The following is a 22,002-nucleotide window of genomic DNA, read 5'->3' on the forward strand; positions in this document are numbered from 1 at the left end:
AACTGTGCCAACATTCCCTCTTAAAGACAGTGGAATGCAGTATCGTGATTTCTTTCCGAGGAACCATGTCAATTCCCATCATAACCTGTTCAGAATCACGTATGATCTTAAGTGCCAATCTTCTAAAATTTACGACGTAATGGAACTTGGACTGTCATTTCTTTCAACAAGTGTATTGTGCTGATGGAGTACAGTGCAGAGACTGTACCCGGTAAATTTAATTTTCTTTATGAAGTGCTTAATCACTGCACCTCGGAAGGTCCTAGATTGTTTTCGTTTGTTTATTATTCCAAATACGATAATTCCTTCCATCTTATCCTCGTGGAACTGTGACTCTAAAGTGCGTTCAACATCATTGACTGTGGGAACTATTTCGGCGTGCTTCGCCTTCGAGAAGTGTCACACCAGTGCCCCATGACGTCCAATGTGGAAGCTCCACATTTCCCCGTTCCTGCCTCAGGTTCGAGTCATCAACACTAATACAGAGAAAACCCCAACGACGGAAGACAACACCGACGCCGACCGCAGGACGACACAGCCGCCGCAGGACGACGTCCTCTCCACGCCTTCAGGGATAACTCCACAATTCAGCTGTAAAAGGTGACATAATTCTTTGCATATCTATTGAATAAACTGAAGGATCCACTTAATCATGAATTTTTTTTTCACTACCCTTCTCTCTCACTCTCTTAGCATGGGCCGTACACGCCTTGTCGTTCCTCATGCTCTCCGATAAACTGAAGTACGGGCGTTCCTGTTACAATATGTTCACTCACACTAGACGCAATGCGAATGGATCAATCCTACCGTCATGGCTAACAATGCCTGGCCCTGTTTTCTTGAGAAGAAACGTTCATGCTAGTAAGTTCGACCTATTGGTTGAGGAGGTTCAACTTATAAAAGCAAACACTAATTATTCTTATGTTCATACGTCTCATGGAAGGGAGATATGAAAGCTATGCCGAAAGTATTTAGCAGCCCGTAAACAGTAATTCTGAGGACAATGGGATTCTTTTCATTTGAAAGAGCATTCTCGACCTTGGAACAGGCACACACAACCCCTCCCAGCGGTGGATCCTCCACAGTGCTGAGTCAGACATGGTGCAAGATGGATCTGTCGCGCCGCGATTTTCGCACAATGATTTTTTTATGATTATAAAAAGAATTTAAGTGCTAAAGAATGCTATTCTTCTTTGCTGCGTACTTTTGGTGAGGCTTCCTCTTCTTTAATTAGTTAATTAATACTTTATTAACGGTAATACCATTCTAGGGCCATAGTTGGAAATTGGTTTCATAGGTTTTCAAGGGGTCGGCAGTCAATTGAAGATGAACCTCGTCCCAGTCACCCAGCAATAGCTGTGACTCAGGAAAACATTGATGATGTGAGGAAATTGATCAAAGAAGATCCACATTTTACATTTTGTGACATTGAAGGAACCCTAAATATTGAGTCAACAGCAGCGCAGACCATAGCTCACATTTATTTAGGCCTTACCAAGAGATGTGCCCGCTGGGTGCCACATTCCCTGACAGAAAGCCAAACGGAAGCGAGAGTGGACTGGTCATTTCATGCTAGAAAACTTCAATGGAGGGCGGTCCCAAGACACCTTCAATATCATCACAGGTGATGAAACATGGGTCTACCATTATGATCCTGAAACAAAGAGACAGTCTTCTGTGTGATGCTTTCCAGGGGTGGAAACACCCACAAAAGTTTGACGAAGTCGGAGCTCTGGAAAGAAGATGGTGGCAACTTTTTGTACGAAAATGGGGCATCTCACATCTGTGACCTTGGTGACACATTGTACGGTCAATGCTAAATGGTACATGAATGATTGTTTTACCAAAGTCCTCGCCACATGGAGTTCACAGTACCCGAAGAATAAGAGTGGGCACCTCCTGCTGCTTGACGACAATGCATCTGTGCAAAGGGCTGCCAGAACAATGGATTTTTTGGAAAAGGAAAAGGAGCGAGTGTTACCTCATCCCCCCTATTCACCTGACTTGGCCCCATATGACTTCTTTCTGTTCCCTAAGACCAAGGAAAAAAATTTATGGGCAGTGATTTTCGTCAAATGTAGAGGCCATTAAAGCATAAAAGAATATACTAAGTGGTATCCCGAAAGAAGCTTGGACTGAGACGTTTTTAGAGAATGGAAAAATGTATGCGTGCTAATGGAGAGTATTTTGAAAAGTTGTAATTGTTGTTTTAAATATAAATCTTTTCTCTCACACTCTGCAAAAAACTTTCGGCATAATCCTCATAACTGTATCTAATCGACACCTTGCTCCAAAGGGACAGATGCCTATTTTAGAAGACGGGGATGGAATTCAAGTGGAAGATGTCAAAAATAATGTGAACAGGGATATGACACCTCCTAAGCCGCTTTGAAGTTCAATCACGATGGAAAGTGATGATGCCAATCTGAACAAGAACAACTAAGGAAGGGAGACAAAACTGGATGGGAACAATGTACCCTGCAATTCTGGCATAGTAGTGAAACCCCCAACTTACTTATAGGACTATGTATTAAATGGAACTGGGGGAGAATGTAATAAGCATAATAGTAACGTTGATTTGTTATTAACTTATTATCATGATCGATTCTATGTGAAGATACAAAGAACATCTAGCATGAATTGATTCTTTAGCTGTTTATGTATCCATAGCACCTAGAATTTATATGTTGAATAAAACCAACATTCGGTGTTAACTTTATTGCAAATGAGATAAGTAGTAGTAATCACCAACGATACAAAGACCATTAACTACCTTGAAACTGTGAGTAGGTTCGAACCCCACTGTCGGCAGCCCTGAAAATGGTTTTCCGTGGTTTCCCATTTTCACACCAGGCAAATGCCGGGGCTGTACCTTAATTAAGGCCACGGCCGCTTCCTTCCCATTCCCAGCCCTTCCCTGTCCCATCGTCGCCATAAGACCTATCTGTGTCGGTGCGACGTAAAGCAACAAGCAAAAAAATAGAAAAAGAAACTGTGAGTGGTGATGGTGATTACTGTTTTAAGAGGAAGTACAACTAGGCAACCGTCCTCTATTATCACTAATCAGAGAGGAAAAAATTGAAGGGGCCCAAAACTTCAAAAAAAGAAGGTATCGGCTAAAGGAAGACAAGCACAATGAAGGGCGTGAAAATGAAAGACTCCCTAGGTCTCACAACCTAATACAGTCGGGGTCAGAAAAGAACAAGTGTTGGCCAAGGGAGGCCGGATAGAATAGATGAAAATAAGGAGCCTGGCACAAGTGGAAGCAATGCCAGGACTCAGCTAAGGGCCTCATGGTCGCCAACCCACGCTACCAAGTTTAGAGTCTCTGGGGCCCCGTTTAGTTGCCTCTTATGGCAGGCAGGGGATACTGTGGGTGTTATTCTACTGCCTCCACCCACAGGGGGTTTGAAACTATGAAATTCATATGTTGTTAATTAACTCGTCAGTGCAATACCATATATTCTTTTGAACTCTTTATAAACCAAGTTTACAAGGCTATTATATAATTTGTATCAAGAAATTTTACCCTTCATTGCATGTGCTATGGATTTTGAAGTGCTAGGTACCGTTCACAAAATACCGTGTCTAGTACCTAGGCCTATATGAATACAAAAACTGAGGAAGTTACAACTCCATGTAATAAACTGTCTAAATAAGTATTCTATCAACATTATAGATATTTAAACCAAAAAATATAGTATTATTTCCTGTTTCCCCCAACTCAGATAGGAAACAAAGTATAGTAAAATACCAGAATAATATCATTTTGGGACCTCAGAAATTAATTTGTTATAAAGAAATGTTGTTATACTGAAATAAGTACCAATCACATACATGTATGGAAAATAGCTACCATGCATATGCAAATAATCCAATAATCTGCACACCCTAATTTTAGAAGAAAATTGGCTTTGTTTAATTTACAACAAATTAATCCTACATAATGATTAACTCCAAAACTGAATAAAATGTAAATTTATTTTTCCCCTCACATGGAGGACAGTTGCCCAATTGTTGTTATCATCATCATCATCATCATCATCATCATCATCATCACTGGTGGTCTGCCTATCGGCAGGTCTTTGCATGAATTCTCCACGCTTTTCTGTCTTCAGCCATTCTCTTTGTCTTCCAATAGCTTCTATTCACCTTTACAATGTCCACTAACGAATACCTCTTCCTTCCTCTCTTCAGTTTCCCTTGTATCTTCCCTTCCAAGGCTTTGGTTATTAAACAATTTCGTCACAAGCAGTGGCCTAACCAATTTTTCTCCCGTCTTTGAATGCATTCCAATATCGTTCTCCTTCCTTCACCCACTCTTTTTAATACTTCCTCATTCCTTACTTTTTCCTGCCAGCTGATTTTCTCCATCTTCTGCCAGATCCACATTTCAAATGCTTCTAGTCTTCTTTCTTCCTCTTTTCTCAACGTCCAAGTCTCAGCCCCATAAAGCACCACACTCCACACAAAGAACTTCACTAACCTCTTCTTAAGGTTCTTATTTAGAGGCCCACTCAACAGAATGTCCTTTGTTTCATAAATGCTTCCTTGGCCATTGCAATTCTAGCCTTCACTTCATCCAAGCAATAAAGATCACTTCTGATTATGCTTCCCAAATATTTGAATTTAGACACTTGTTCGATCTGCTCCCCCCAAAGTATTATTTTAGCTGCTGAGTCCTTCTTTGACCCCATGACCATTGCCCTGGTCTTTTTCCTATTAATTTTAACTTCTTACAGGATCTGTTCAATTTTTCCAACATAGCATTCATCATTTTCTCAGTTTCTGCTAGAACTGCCATGTCATTTGCAAATCGAATGCATTCACTTCTCTTTCCTCCAACTGCCACCCCTTGCTTTCCTTGAAAGCAATTTGCAATCAATTCCTCCAGGTATATATTAAACAGCATTGGTGAAAGAGAACAGCCTTGCCTCACCCCTCTGCCAATTCTGCTCCCTTCTGACAGATCATGTTTTATTCTGATTTGAACAGTTTGGTTTATGTAAAGGTTCTTAATTAGCCTTCTTTCCAGTCTACTCCATTTTTCTTCAGTATGTCCATCAATTTCTCCCATTGAACTCTGTCAAAAGCCTTTTCCAAGATATCTTTCTCCAGTGAATGCTGGATTGTGTAAGTTGTCAAACAAGGAGACATGCCTAGAGCAGGGAGAGCCATGCTACAATTTTGAATGTGGAGAGCCCATAACTCTTATCAAAAGAAGCAAACATTTCCAGAAAGGTGTCATTCCTGATCTGATTCCAAAGAGGGTCAAACTGAAAACAGCTCAAATAAAGGACATCAGCAAGATCCTAGAATAGCACTCAGGAAATCATGGCCTCAACAGGAGAAGTTGGATTTCTTCAAAGAAATGCAGCAAGAAAGCTAGCAATTAGACATAACTCCAAATGAGGAAAACGACACTGAAAATACATTGACTCAGTGGATGTTTTTTCCAACGTTCAATTAAGATCATTTTTCTTGTGAGCTATGTTTATTACTGGTTTTTTTGTTTTGCATGATTATTGTGCAAAAGTGACTCTTATCTTAGCATGGGCACTTGACTATACTATGTGCCTGTGACTGTGTCAGAATAAAAATAAAAAGTCTCAGTTAATAACATTCTATTTTTAAACAAAAATACCATATTTACGTGAATAATACCTGCATTTTTTAAAAATAAGGCACGAAATTGGAGTGCGGGTTTTATTTGAGTCAATGTTGGCTTTTTTTTTTTTTTTTTTTTCCAAAATCAGCCTTCCTTAGGTTAGGGTGCAGGGATTAGTCGGTGGTGGGGATTATTAGCGTAAATACGGGTATTTATGCGAATAATATCCGCATATTTTTTTTAAAAACTGAGGCACGAAATTGGGGTGCAGGTTTCTTTTGAGTCAATGTTGGCATTTTTTTTTTAAATCAGCCTTCCTAAAGTTAGGGTGCGGGGATTATTCGGTGGCGGGGATTATTTGCATAAATACGGTATTTGGTCATTACATTTTTCCCCATAGGCTATATTTCCCAACCTACTAGAAGCAGACTGAAACGTTCCTGACATGGCCGGTTTCGCAGCCGATTTTGCACCCATTATGGCCACCCAGGCGTTTGCAAAGCGGGCTAACTCCATTCTTCGGCTGCAAAACGGGTTAAATGCAAATTTCAAATAAAAATATTAAGTTAACATTTGACCACAGATTTCACAGCTTCAACAATTTAAACCGCTTATTTCTTAGCTATTTTATGATTTTAGGTTAGCTGTGATAGTAGAAATCAGTTTTACCTCATTTACTAGCATTCTATTAAAATAGACTTGGTCCACTTTTCAAATGGGTGACTCATTTATGAATAGAGGAGGTTGGAAGAAGCTTTTTAACAGTACCTGGATAACTGGGGTTGTAAACCAATGGTGGTGGTGGTGATTCATGGCCCTTTCATTAACTGATATCCTCATTTCTCAAGGGCATGAACTCTCTTTCTTTCTCTTCCACATTCTGTTAATGTTACAAGGGGCTGATAATTGGTTGTTTTGCCTCTTTAAACAAAAATCACCACCACTACCACTCTTTTACACCTTAATCAGCGTAAAGAAGTACTTACCGAAAACAATGCCCATGTTAAAGATGAGAATCCCCCACCATGTAACAACACCAGGACGGGTCCACTGCTGCCTAACTGGTAGACACGAAATTGATCTCCATCAATAGAAATATCTCGACACTCTTTAAAATACTGATTCCAAGGTGTAGGAGTATAGTCACGCTTCCTTGAACTTACACCACGACGAGCACCTCTGTAACACAGAACAATTTTCAGGTTATAAATTAGTTCTATTTGAATATGACAGCAAGACTAAATGACCAAGTTACTAAGAGGCACTGCATTAATGCTATGTAAGAGGTATAAAATCATTAGTATCTCTTACTCATCTTATTAATGTAATGGTAATTTCTGTTACAAACATATTTCTACACTTAACGTCCCCATAAAATAACATCTCCCATTTTCACAGCAGGCAAATGCTAGGGCTGTACCGTAATTAAGGCCATGGCCGCTATCTTTCCTATCCTAGCTCTTTCCCAGCCTTGTATCGCCGAAAGAAAGCAGAATACATACATCTTCTTTAGAAGAGGATACACCCCTTTAGTGATATTTTCGCAAAACTATTAACTGTTAAATACAAAACAATGCACAAATGCATAAACCTGCTAAAAAGGGTTTCAATCAATATGATTGTTCATGAAATACATGCTTCAGCTGTATTTATCAGGTGTAAATATTCCCAGGGTTTAAGTACTTTTATTTCTGGTCATTAGCCATTCAAAACTAGTTGAACTGTTTCCAAAACAACAGTTTGAAGTTAAGGAAATAAACAGTGTTCAGTATAACAACACAATATGGACATCAAATTATGGAAGTATTTTAAAAGAACATATTTTTTTCAATTCTAGATAAAGAGTGAATAGTTTTACATAACTGTTGATATCATAATCATAGGCAAGGTACTTCCAGTTTTACCTGGAAACTGAATGACATTGACCTGAATTTTAATTTCAAAAATTTCACATGAATTATTGGCTGGGGTCTGAGTATGGCTGCCATGTTGAGAAGTCTGTGACAAAGCTACTCGTCTATCATGACCCATCTATTCGTTTACAACCTCAATTTGGGAAAAAGTAAGTTTAATTTTAGAAAAAGTAATTTTAATTTCAGAAAAAGTAATCTCAATTTCAGAAAAGCTAACTTCTATTCCAGAAAAAAGTAAATTTAATTTAATTAAAGAAAAACAGCTGAACTCAAAATATAAGACAACATGAACAAAGTGTTACTGTATTAGTGTATTATTTTATTCTCAGCACTGAGATGCATAACAGTGGTATGGTTGTCTTGACGATAAGTAAACAGACTGTACAATTTCAGGTGGTGGTGGTGGTGGTGGTGGTGGTAATTTTTGCTTTAAGAAGAAGTACAACTAGGTAATCATCCTCTGTAAACAAATTAGTGGAAAAGAAATTTAAAATAAAACAAAATAATTTATACAAGAAACGAATTTGGAAACGCAGTACAAAATAAAACAAAAAATTATTAAATAGGCCGAAAAATTACTAACGAATCAAAAGGGAACATGCATTCCCTGAGTAACACTACACTTGTAATTTACATACCCTTGGTTAATCCACTGTCACACATAAAGCGGATTACTATTTCATGTACAACATTTAAGTAGGTTCTTTTTTTTTTTTTTTTTTTTTTTTTGCTAGGGGCTTTACACGCACCGACACAGATAGGTCTTATGGCGACGATGGGATAGGAAAGGCCTAGGACTTGGAAGGAAGCGGCCGTGGCCTTAATTAAGGTACAGCCCCAGCATTTGCCTGGTGTAAAAATGGGAAACCACGGAAAACCATCTTCAGGGCTGTCGATAGTGGGATTCGAACCTACTATCTCCCGGATGCAAGCTCACAGCCGCGCGCCTCTACGCGCACGGCCAACTCGCCCGGTCATTTAAGTAGTAGTAGTAGTAGTAGTAGTAGTAGTAGTAGTAACAACAACAATAATAATAATAATAATAATAATAATAATAATAATAATAATAATAATAATAATAATAATACACTGGCAGAAAAAAATATCCAAACACCATGAAATAAGGAATACAGAATACAGAAATTCTGGCAATAAATTTGTTGAGGTAACATATTTAATTGATTAAAGATACAAAACTACATGTTAATATCCGCACGAGAAAAGCCATCGCAAATGCTGGTCCATTAATAACCAGTGTAATCGCCTGACTGTTGAATGGAGGCATGCAAACGTGCATGAATTGTGTTGTACAGGTGCCGGATGTCAGCTTGTGGGATGGAGTTCCATGCCTGTTGCACTTGGTCAGTCAATACAGGGACAGTTAATGCCGTTTGTGGATGACGTTAGAGTTGTCGTCCAATGATGTAACATACGTGCTCGATCGGACACAGATTGAGAGATCGAGCAGGCCAACGCAACATGTCAACACTCTGTAGAGCATGTTGGATTACAACAGCAACATGGAGGTGTGTATTATCCTGTTGGAAAACACCCTCCCGGCAATGCTGTTCATGAATGGCAGCACAACAGGTCGAATCACGAGACGGATGTACACATCTGAATGTCAGGGTGTGTGGGATAACCACGAGAGATACTCCAGCTGTCATAGGAAATTGCTCCCCACACCAGAACTCCCGGTGTAGGTCCAGTGTATCGACGCCGCAGACAGGTAGAATGCAAGCGCCCACCTGGCCTCCTCCTAACCAACACACTGCTATCACTGGCACCAAGGCAGAACTGGCTTTCATCAGAAAACACAATGGACCTTCACACAGCCTTATTATACGGACTCGTTCAACCGCCTGTTGATACTGGCCTCTTCGTCGTCGTAAATGCTTTCTTGACACACACAGTCACTCCATCCAATCTCACAGGTAACTAACGCTCTTGCACAGTGCAGCCCAAAGCAAACCTGCCTGATGTGCAACATCATGGGGCCGATACTAGCGCCATGCTAATGCAATTTGCGGAAAATCTGAATAAACATCATCTTTCAGATGTATAAACATGCCTACCAACATTTGTTAATCTAGCAGAACCCCCTTCTTGGTGTTTGGATATATTTTTCCACACGTATAATAATAATAATAATAATAATAATAATAATAATAATTTTTCTTGTGCGATATGGAAAACAGTGGAGAAGTTATTCGACATCGAAGAGGAAAATATCAAAAGGTATCCAAAAAATGTTAGAGCCAAATTCTGAATGCAAAAGAAAAGGGGGTAAACTGGAAACAGATGGCTACAGCTAATGGAGTGAAGAACAAGACTGCTCACGGAAAGGTAAAGTCTAATGGAAAGAATATGGCAGTAAGCAGCATCCTAAACTGTCTGATGAAGATGTTGATTCTATTATTCAGTGGATAGCTGAAAATTCACAGTTTGCATTAAGGTAAGATTAAAAGCCCTATACCGACCATGTTAAATATTCTACATTGGTGACCCATTATCTTAGGAACTATTCAAAATAGAAAGCTGTAATTTTCGTCAGTTTTACATAGAACCCGTGACAGTTTACTGATCTAGATTCAAGCAGATCAGATGATTAGGAAAGAAAACTGTATTTTTTAAAAAATAATTATTTTTTAAGAAAATATTTACATATTTCTCGTCATAAAATGAGTTCTACCGGTGAAATACAGCTGAGTGTAGATCTACATATGCAGTACCTTATATTGAATAATATGTGTAAAAATTATATTTCTGTTGTGTCTCATTTCTGAGAAAATGGGACAAATGTGCAGGAAAAAACTAAACTGAGAAAAAATGGGTTAAAGTTTCATGATGTCAACATTCCTATTGTTTGTTGATGCATTACTGCTAATAGCATCCTGCTTCATAGTCTGAGCCTTCTTCTTCATCCCTGATACCTAATTTCTTCCTTCTTATCTTCTTTCTTGCCACCTTAATCATTTGTTCAGCCGCAATTTCAGCTTTGCGCACTCGTAATTTGTCAAGGTGCAGCAGGGCTCTTTCCGTGTTACGTCCTATCTTCACTCCCAGCTTATGGAGGACCTTCATCCTACTCTTATTGCCATTATTGAAAGTGATTACAGCATCTGATACACTCAGCCTCAATGTTTTTACGCCAACAAAGGTATTTTTTTGTATTCGAGACCAGATAACATTGTTGAATGCCTCGTTGATATTCTGTGTCCGCCCATGAAGACACTTTTTCAGTAAGTTAGGGTGTGCTAAATCTCTGAAAACTGGATTCACTGCCTCCATTACTGTCTCAGGAATGGAGTGTTTATGGTGGAACTCATTCAATGTGCCAGCTGCCTGCGCTTTTATGTACTTACATTATGTGTTTAGTGCAGGTGGGCACAGGTGGTGAACTGGGTTCTTATCTGTAGACAACCTATGGAAGTAGGTTGCCCACACAACCCTTTTCATTGATTCCAAATCATGGGTATTTTCTCTGATAGCTTTTCCATAGTACTCCTGGAATTCATCTATGACCACATCGGTAAGCCTACCAGCATTTTTTATGCTTTTGCCATCAGATAATTTTGTGTCGTGCGGTTTGCTTTTCAGTTGACAAAGTCGTGCTCCCAGACTGAAGATAAACAAAGGACAATCACTAGAACTCCAAGGAATAAATAGCAGAACAATTCACAAAGAAATAATCCAAACCACAGCCTTCTAGATCAAATAATATTCTGTAGATGAACAGTTTTCCAGTGTGATGCCCAGAGGCCATATTTGCAGTCATGTCACATAATTTTAAAAAATCTGTATAAAATATTTATAATTAGATTTTTATGATAAATAGTATACCATAATATTCAGAAAAGTCCAAATAATTATATAATGCAAAAAAAAAAATTTTCAATATTTTGAAAATTTGGCGTCTGATCTTACCTTATACTATATGCCAACGTTTAAGAAAAGAGAGGTGGTGGTGGTGATTATTGTTTTAAAAGGAAGTACAAGTAGGCAACCATCCTCTATACAACACTAATCAGAGAGAAACAATGAAAGGGATCCGATATTTCGAAAAATGAAGGTATCGGCCAAAGATCCGGCTCTGCGGCTAAATGGTTAGTGTACTGGTCTTTGGTCACAGGGATCCCAGGTTTGATTCCCGGCAGGGTTAGGAATTTTAACCATCATTGGTTAATTTCCTTGGCACGGGGGCTGTATGTGTCGTCTTCATCATCATTTCATCCTCATCACGACACGCAGGTCGCCTACAAGCGTCAAATGAAAAAGACCTGCACCTTGCGAGCCAAACATGTCCTCGGACACTTTCGGCACTAAAAGCCATAAGCCACTTCATTTCATCGGCCAAAGGAAGACAAGGGCCACAAAGGGCATAAAAATTAAAGACTCCTTAGGCCTCGAGCGCCGGGGTCAGAAAAGAACAAGAGTTGACCAAGGGAGGTCGGGTAGGATAGATGAAAGTGAGGAGCCTGGCACAAGTGGAAGCAATGTCAGGAGTCAGCTGAGGGCCCTGTGGTCACCAACCCACGCTCCCGAGTTAAGGGCCCCTATTAGTAGCCTCTTACGACAGGCAGGCAATACCGTGGGTGTTATAATCTACCTCCCCCACCCACAGGGGGATAAGACAACAGAAAGGCCTAATTGTTTCACAGCAGACTGTGCCCCAAACTCTGGACGGACTTTTAATAATGTTGAAGAAGTTCACAATTTTGCTGATGGGAAGAATTCAATTGAAAAAAAGATGAAAAGGAGAAGGTACACAGAAAAAATACTGGAATTTGTTGGCCAATAGAAGCATGAAGTATTCATTGATGAAACAAATTTCAACCTGTACTACAAGAAGAAGAAGAAGAAGACAGGGAGAGAGGGAGAAAATGCCGCTGTTAAGGTACTGAACAATAACAGATCAAATCTTCGTATTGTAGACAGCATTTCTTCCATGGATTTACAATTCTGGCAATGTAAACAAGGTGCTTTTAGGAGAGAACTCCTCCTCGAGCTTTTGAGGCACTGTATATGAGTAATGGCAAATAATGGACACGACGTGGAAGACATTTTCATATTTTTTAGACAACGCTACTACAGCTTTATGGTGAACCCAACTGAACATGTGTGGAGTGCTGTAAGGCACACATTAAGCAACGCCTGAATGAAATCCACAACATTTTAATGAAGGCTGATCCAGCTATGACGCAAAATGAATTCAGACTTTGCAACCTGGAGATTATCGCTGATGGCACAATACAAACTGTCACCGCTCAGATGTGCCTAGAGGCTGTCAAGCATGTGCAGATACATTCTCCTGCTGTAATGCGAATGGGTGACATAATTTTGGAAAATTCAAAAAAGAAATTATATAAAGTGAGAAACTTGTTGTTTAGTTATTAATTATTAAATGATTTAATTTATCTTTGGGCACAGAATTTTTTCAGCATATACAGAAAATGTAATTTTTAGTTATATTTATGCTGAAATTAAACTATTAACTGACTTTTTCTGAAACTGAAATTACTTTCTCTGAAGTTGTGATTCTGAAATTAAATTAAACTTACTTTTTTCTGAAACTGAGGTTGAAAACCAATAAAATTGAAAAATATATGTACAATAAAAGTACCTCCGTAATTCTACGACTATAATGGATATGCAATTTTTTTTTTATTTATTTATTTATTTATTTATTCATTCAGGATCAGCAACAGCATAATGCCAAATTACAAAGATTCAAGCTATGTACAATAGAGATTAATCTAAAACGAAAGATATATAAATATTTGCTAAGGGACACAAATATACACAATAAAAACTGTACAATCCTATTTAATACATATTTACATAAACAACGACATTAACAAAGGAAAATACATTTACAGTAAATACAGGAGTAGAAACAGGAAAGAACAAGAAGGAAAACTAAGTTATATGATAAATATCATGACGGAAAGAAGGAAATGATACGAAGATGTCTAGGTTCTTGTTGATAGATAAGGTATTAAACATTGCTGGAATATGTACAGAAAAGGACCTTTTAGTGAGAGAAAGCCGGGAGTATGGAATAGGGTCTTCATTCTGGTACTATGGGATAGGACGTGGAGGGGGAATAAGGAAACTAAATCTAGAGACCTAAATAGACCATTAGCTGCTTTGTATAGCATCTTTAGTTTGGCTACTTTTCTCAGAGCAGAAAGAGTTTTGAGTTTCAATTTCCAAAGCACTTGGATAGTGCTTAAGTTGCGACACGCAGGGACCCTGGCTCTGACAATAGCACAGAAAAAAGATTGTACACGGTCAAGGTGGCTGAGATTTGAAGAAGCAGAAATGGTAAGATACAGGAAACGTAGAAATGTTCTGAGGGCATTTATATCTGTGATGTCAGAAAACCTGTAGAGGAAACCAAGGAGTGGCATAGCATGTGAGGTGACCCTATTTATGTGCGAGACAAACAACAATTTACTGTCAAAACTGATTATTAACAATTGCAATTGGTTGGTTCAGTAGGTGATATTCTTGTAGAACGAGGGATTTACGAACTGTGAATGAAATGGTGGAACACTTTGAGGGATGAGGTTTAAGACGCCATGTAGTACACCGACCTGACAGTGAATAAAGTGCATTTTGCAACTGGATTGTATCTATGAGAGAATCGATCTGCTTGAATATTTTACAATCATCTGTAAAGATAAGGATTTCACATGAATGGTGGGAAACAGTATCGATAAGGTTATCAATAAACAGGGCAAAAAGAAGGGGACCTAGGACACTACCCTGCGGGACACTAGAGAGGGTGGTGGAAGGAGAAGAACTGCATCCATCAAGGACCACGCGCTGTAGTCTTTCAATCAGAATGCTGTTAATGAGAGCTAGGAGTCTCCCATGCACATTAAACCGCTCAGAAAGTTTGTGTGCAAGAAGCGTGTGATCCACGGTATCAAAAGCCTTCGCGATGTCGAATAGCATACATCAAGTTGAGAGCCCGCGTGAATGGCAGACGTGGCATGATGGAGAAGTACCTATTCAATACCACTAACTTAATATAGTGTCCTATATAATTGGTACTACTTTCGACCCCACATGCACTGGGTCATCTTCTGCCATGATCCAACTGGAAAACATATGCTCACATACACCCAATAATAAAGAAAACAATCTGGTATGTCTCAATTTAAAATCCAAGTCTAAAACATTGGTGAAGTCCGACAACACATCCAAAATTGAAACCAAATGACACATCAAAACTGCTGCAGCTGGCGCCGAACTATGCCGTCGCTCTTACAGCAAACGTTCCTGAGTTGATCTGGGAGTTGGCATTCCCCATCCGTATAGTCAAGCCACATAATTTATAGATTATGTCTTGTTGAATAGTAATATGGGTAATGGTTTGTACGTAGTTTGGAGGAGAACATTCATAACTTGAATAAGTATTCCGTTTTATCAGATGTAGTGGTCTACTGTTTAATTTGGTTTGAAGTGAATGTCCCTATGTTCCTTGTAAATTGTGTGCACTTGGCAAAAGAATGCACTTGACCTTCAACAGCACGTGCATGCTCAGCGTTTGCCAGTACGGTGCCAGCTGCCATGGAGCTACCACTTGAAAGCGTGTTCACTTGTGAACTCCGTTCTGTTATTCGTTTTTTCATGGCGAAAAATGAAACTGCTATCAATATTCATCACCATTTAGTACTTATGGTGAAGAATGCATGAACATCCAAATGGGTCGCTGCTGGCGTTCATGGTTCCTGGAAGGACGGCAAAATATGAATGATGAAGAGCGCAATGGTAGGCCTGTTACCTCTACAGGCAATGCAGACACTGTTGCAGTTCGGAATGTGGTGGACAAAGATCAACACATCAGCACTGATGAGATAATGAATAGACTGCCTCCTGGTATGGACACTGGATGCTCCTCTATTGTGACGATCCTGTCAGATGTCTTGCAGTATTGAAAAGTCTGTGCAAGATGGGTCCCACGTTTGCTTACCGATGTTTTTTGCTATTTGCTTTACGTCACCCGACACAGATAGGTATTATGGCGACAATGGGACAGGAAAGGCCTAGAAATGGGAAGGAAGCGGCCGTGGCCTTAATTAAGGTACAGCCCCAGCATTTGCCTGGTGTGAAAATGGGGAACCACAGAAAACCATCTTCAGGGCTGCCGACAGTAGGGTTTGAACCCACTATCTCCTGGATGCGAGCTCACAGCTATGCGCTCCTAACCGCACGCCCAACTCGCCCGGTACTTACTGATGTTTACAAGCAACAACGGATCGAGGCGGCCCGAGCTTTCCTGCAAATGCTTCAAGAGAGGGAGATCAACTGTTTTCATGCATTGTAACTGGAGATGAAAGTTGGGTGAATCATTCAACTCCAGAAACAAAACGACAAAGCATGGTATGGAAGAAACATGGCAAACGTGCACCAAAAAAGGCCAAGACCTCAGGCTCTGGGGGCAAAGTTATGGCTTCTGTCTTTCAGGACTGTAATGGTGTTATAATGGTTGACTACCTGCCTCGACGCACTACGGTCACAGCTCAAAGGTACTGCACGGCCCTTACGAAGCTCAGAGCTGCAATCAAATGAAAAAGTCCTGGCCTTCTGTCTCGGAAAGTGTTGCTCTTTCATAACAACACGCGCCCCATTCAGCTCAAAGGACCAAGGATTTGCTGCAGAACTTCAATTGGGAACTTTTCCCCCATCCACCTTATTCTCCAAATCTTGCTCCGAGTGATTTCCATCTCTTTCCACAACTCAAGTTGAACCTTGGAAGCAAGTGGTTTGCGACTGCTGAAGAGGTAGAAGCGGAGGTGAACCGCTGGCTACGGAGACAGGACCCGACCTGGTATGACGAAGATATCAGAAAACTGCTGCCAAGATACTAAAAGTGCTTGGGCAGAAATGGTGACTATTTGGAGAAGTAGTGTACGAGTTGTAGAATGAAAATAAAATATTTCACAAGTATAAATAACCCGCTTGTACTTTCTGTAAAATAGGGAAACTTATTTATTGAATGAACCTCGTATATTGTTTTGAACTAGTGTGTTCGACAAACTGACAAGCTTTTAAGTTACATGAAAACATTTTGGAGTACTCAAACATATGTCAAACAAAACCAATTATTCCCAACAAAAACAAATGCCCAATCTGCCATGTAACCTTGCAAGTACTAATATTTTTGCATTTAAAACAACCACCACCATAACCGTCATCATCTACAGGGTCTCTCATATAAACTAAGACCGTCAAAGCAGCGTTTTTACTCTTTGATATGTATAAGCTCCAGTATGGGAGGCGCACGCATAGTTCTTAACCTTGCAAGCAGCTTGTAAGTGTTCAACCTGGCAAGCATCAGTATGAATCTCTGCTGTTAACTTGGTGAGACAGTTATCTTAGCAACACCGTATTTTCGTATGTAAAAGTTCTGGTTTCATTTTAATGGTCATGTGAACAGTCATAACTCTTGCTATTGGTGGGCAGAAAATCCTAATGTTGTTTATGAAGTCCCTCATTACAATAAGAAGATTTGTGTTTGGTGTGCTGTTGGTGCAAGATGAATAATTGGGCCTATTTTTCTATTTATTTCAAGACGACAGTAAATGCAAAGAGGTACCAAGATGACATTTTGTTGCCGTTCTTCCATCAGTTAACGGAAGAAGAATCGCGTGGGTGGTTTCAACAAGATTCAGCCCCCTGCTCATACAGCAGAAGATTCCCTTCTTACAATCTCAGAAAGTGTTTGCAGATAGAGTGATCAGTGCTGGTCTATTTCCCTCTCATTCTCCAGATCTAACAGTGTGTGGTTTTTTACTTGTAGGGTAAACAGAAAGAAAAAAAAAAGTATTGAACAAATCCTCACATGTTGGAGGAACTGAAAGAAAACATTATGAATGAAATCAGAAACATTACAGTGGCAGAACTCACTCATGTCAGCCAGAATGTGGTTACCAGATACAATGTCTGTATAACCCAGGAAGGCGACACTTCCACCATCTTTTATAAGGAAAGATTTCATATAAGATTGTATACACGCTTAAAGCCGGCCAGATGCACACTATATCTGCCGTAGCACAGAGTACAAACACTGTGCGTTCGGTCTTGGAGTATATGAAAGATGCTATATACGACCTGCATGGCAAATGTTTAATGTGCTCGAAAGTACTTGCAATTTTCATACTCTTGTTTCACTTATCTTAGACATAGCTTAAACAAGTCTCTGAAGTCTTAAAAATAAAAATTCTACACTACTTTCAAAATATAACAAACTTAACAGATTTTAAAATATAACTGTTACATCAATTACGGAGGAAATGCTGTAATTTCAGCTAGTCCACTAGCTGAGAGGTGGCAGACCCACCAATGGTCTTACTTCCTTCAGGCTAGCAACCTGTCAGAAGGGCATTTGATTGCTTTCAAGTCTTGCAAAAAGAAAAATGCAAGACCGTAACGGGACACATGGCCCAATACTTGCAAGGATGATGATGATGATGATGATGATGATGATACATTTTAGTAAACCTCTAGTGATAAGATGTCTGAAGTAAATACCAATGATGTATTGCTCCACAATTATGCTCCAAGGGTGAAAAACCACTGATATTCAAAACTTCTAATATGAGTTATCAATAGCAGTAGATCAAAGTAGGCCAATTGATTAAGTTACACAGAATATTCATGCAAGCTCACAATATTTCTCATTATGTATTTGACTCTCTGGAAAGAAAACTGAGGAATAACAAATGGAGACGACAATGTGCTCCTTGGCTCATCATACACATGCACTTAATAATAATTCTTCAGCTTCACATTACTATCCTGATAACTCCACCAAATTCTGTTAGTAACGTAAACGACTGCAATAAAGATTGGAAATATTCCAATAAAATGTCAGTATTTTGAGATAAGCTAGAAGATGATCTGGAATTCGTCTAGGGTCAGGGATTACAACAGCATTCTAACTTACAAGTCACATGGGTCTATCATGACTATCCAACATTATGGTTTCCATAGATATGTGGTACAGAAGAAGAGGTTTAAATAAAAAAGCCAGCTATTTAGGATAATCCTCGATGCATAATTTACTAGTGATAAAACGTGAACACGAAATGTATGTTTGTTTATTTTAGTAACTCACTTGAAAAGGTTGTTTCTAGCTAAAATTAAATTAAACTACAGAATCAAATATCACAATTATTCAAACTTTGTTCTCCTTCGAAAAAGCTCACCTGGACGATAACTGTCCAACCGGTGCAATTGGTGGCAATTTAGATTTTTGCACCCACTTTTGTAATGTTGACATAACGAAGATAAGATAGATCGGAAACACACAGCCTTTTTCGCTTTCGCGAACAGTTTTAAGTTCTCGTCATCAGACTGCCGGACAGTCCGATTCTTCGTCTTATACAAACAAGAAGGCCGTGGAAAGAGTAATACATTGAACTTCAGTGTATTGTATGCACACTTTGGAAAGCCACTAACTTTATAACGTACCTACCTGTTGCGCCTAGTAAAACCGCTATGTGAGCCCCCATAGATTTGGAATGTTTTAAAACCCTATATTAATAAACATCTATAATTCCTCGTTATTAAGGTATATTACAAGGGTCTTTGCAAAGTGTCGTGAAAGATTAAAAAATAGCACCCCGTAGCACATTTCAGCTCAAACACCTGCAGATTACGAGGTGTCGTGTGTCTCGGTCGTTATTCTTGGCTTTCTAGACCGGGGCCGCTAACTCACCGTCAGATAGCTCCTCAATTCTAATCACTTAGGCTGAGTGGACCCCGAACCAGCCCTCAGATCCAGGTAAAAATCCCTGGGCTGGCCGGGAATCGAACCCGGGGCCTCCGGGTAAGAGGCAGGCAAGCTACACCTACCGGTAGCTACCGGCTAAAAATAACTACATAACATTGCTTTTTTTAACACATTTTTTGTAGGGAGAACACACAGTGGATGTAACAACCATCGTTCCGTTGCTTTACTTCCTTTTCCTTCTTCTGTGTTGCTCTGGTACAAGCCTCGTGTAGTCAATCACACAGTGAACAGCGACAACTCACTTCTGTAGTGAAATCATCTACAATATGTATTTGTTGCGTGTGTGTTTTTAGGCTTATAATCAGTGCGTAATTGTCTTGGGTTGAATGAGAGTTATGCGATAAGCATACGTATGAGATTTCTTTCATTTGTAGAAACATCTACAGCATTTATTTGTTGCGTCTGTTTTCTAGCATTTATTGCCAGGAGAAATTGATTAAATACAAATAAATACATCCCTTACCCCACGACGGCATAAACATTATTTGGCTTTTTTCTCCCCCAAGTTACCTTACACTACAGTGCCGAGGTTTTTTATGTGCCATAGTTTACCTCCGATTCAATACAAATCAAAAATAGCCCATGTAAACACCCCATCCCCTTTAGTTCATAAAAATAATTTGCAGCTTCGTTTCTTTCACTATTTCTTCTCTTCAACTAAAATAGGGGCCTACTGAATTTCACAATAGTTTGTATCGCCGTTTTCCAGTGAAACTTTTGAGCAAAGCGTTCGATATGGCATACCTTTTGTCATAAGAGCAATACTGTTTTCTTAAACGTTGTTTCCATTTTGGTACGAAGCCCAAAGCTCAGGATTGGAAATCGCCCCTTCCACACAGCAAACATTCTCTCAACAAAGCTCCTTGTCCTTTTATGAGCTCCATTATATCCTTCTTGAGTTCGTGTCAGTGGTTTCAAGAATGGTGTCAGTAGATAAATCCTTAAAGGATAGCCACTGTCACCTAAAAGAAGACCACCATTAATCCGTGCAGTCTAAAAGTCAGCTCTAATTCTGCTGTTTTTAAATATTGTGCTATCGTGCACAGAGCCTGGCCAACGTACAACAAGGTCTCTTATTAAGAGATCTGAGTCACAGACAGCATGGATGTTTAATGAGAAATATCCCTTTCTATTTCTATATATTTCACCCCTGGCATGGCCAGGAGACTGCATTTCTATATGTGTACAGTCTAAAGCACCCACCACACCAGGAAAATGTCCACTTCTAAACAATCCACTTCTCTCCTTTGCTTCTTAATCACCTTGCAGGAAAGCAATGTAAAGAGGCATTAGATTTAGATTTAGATTTAGATTTATTATTTTTCTTTAGATCTACAGTAATAATACCCATTTGATCCGTTATAAAGAAAAATAACAATGTCCAGCCTAAGCCAAATTTCATACCACTAACTTGGTGGACCCCCACACAGGCGGAATACCAGACAACCATGCAAGGTTCCACCCCTAGCTAAATCAGTTAAGCTGCCTCTAACATGGACGGATGACCAGCTCACATGCTAGGGCACCCCCTACATCTAAATTAAGCCTATAACTAATTACTTACAACATTAAATCTATACTAATTCTATCCTAGTACCTCTTGTCATTAACTCATAAATCACTCACCAATACTATCTCAATACACATAAATACACATTCACTTGAATAAATACCCTCTAAACTTCGCTATCTCTCTTAATATCCATCCATCGAACTCAACAATCATTCACTTCATTTCCATGCCACATATCATTACATATCTACCTCTTATCATAAAGACACCTTTACTAGAATAAATACCCACTAAACTTCGCTATCTTTCTTATCATCCATTCGCCACCATGCCCCTGCTGAGTATACACACAAACCTTTGCACATTCTATTCCTCCTACATTTCCTCTACTTGACTCTCTCAGGGTTGCTGATTCCATGCTTCAGCGGTATTATGAATGTCACAGACCTCATACACGCTAACCTTAGCACATTCCATTCCTACTACATTTCCTCTACTTGACTCCCTCGTGGTTGCTGATTCCATACTTCCGTTGCACTCACATTCTGCTAATACGTATTCTACTCATGTTGCAACTTTATCACTGCACTACCTGTCTGTTCCTGCTCATCTTATTCAATCATGCTTGATCTAATTAAATAATCATCTAAAACCAACTTCACTTGAATGAATACCCTCTAAACCTCGCTACCTCTCTGATCATCCATCCATTGAACTCCACCATCATTCACTTCAACTTTGACACAACAATCACTTATACTTAACACCGCTCCTTACAGACATCTATTTCATAACACAGGCAAACCATGTTACTTACTACTGTTACTTGTCTTTTTACTTCTCGTAATTACTCCTTCTTCCATTTTTCCCTTTTTACCCCATAGCTCCTTCAAACTCAAGCTTCTCCCTTTAACCACGGCACTTCTTACTTCTGCTTCCTCCCTCAAACCATTATTCTCGCTCCGATTCTGTCCACTTGTCTTTCCCTGTGATTCTTCTTCCATCCTCTCTTCCTGCAACCTGCTTTCTTCACTCGCGCTGACCTCCGACACTAGTTCGTTCATTAATTTCCTGACTACTTCCATCCTCCTTGAATTTCCTTTTTCTTCAGCTCTTTTTACGATAGCTTCCCAGGAACCCCATCTACTCAGTGTTCCTC

At 39.4% G+C, this 22,002-nt stretch overlaps 1 protein-coding gene across 1 annotated transcript in view; it reads right to left on the reverse strand.

Moving 5' to 3' along the window:
• LOC136867331 (protein phosphatase methylesterase 1) overlaps window positions 1-18,907 on the reverse strand; it is a 139,352-nt gene extending 120,445 nt beyond the window's left edge. The window contains exons 1-2 of the mRNA XM_067144490.2: window positions 18,744-18,907; window positions 6,595-6,787 (exon numbers count right to left, since the gene is read on the reverse strand). Of these exons, the coding sequence (XP_067000591.2) occupies window positions 6,595-6,787; window positions 18,744-18,817 (267 nt within the window). The 5' untranslated portion in view covers window positions 18,818-18,907. The remainder of the gene's footprint in view (window positions 1-6,594; window positions 6,788-18,743) is intronic.
• Window positions 18,908-22,002: the final 3,095 nt, after the last annotated feature.

Source organism: Anabrus simplex, chromosome 3, assembly GCF_040414725.1.
Source record: "Anabrus simplex isolate iqAnaSimp1 chromosome 3, ASM4041472v1, whole genome shotgun sequence".
Lineage (NCBI taxonomy): Eukaryota > Metazoa > Arthropoda > Insecta > Orthoptera > Tettigoniidae > Anabrus > Anabrus simplex.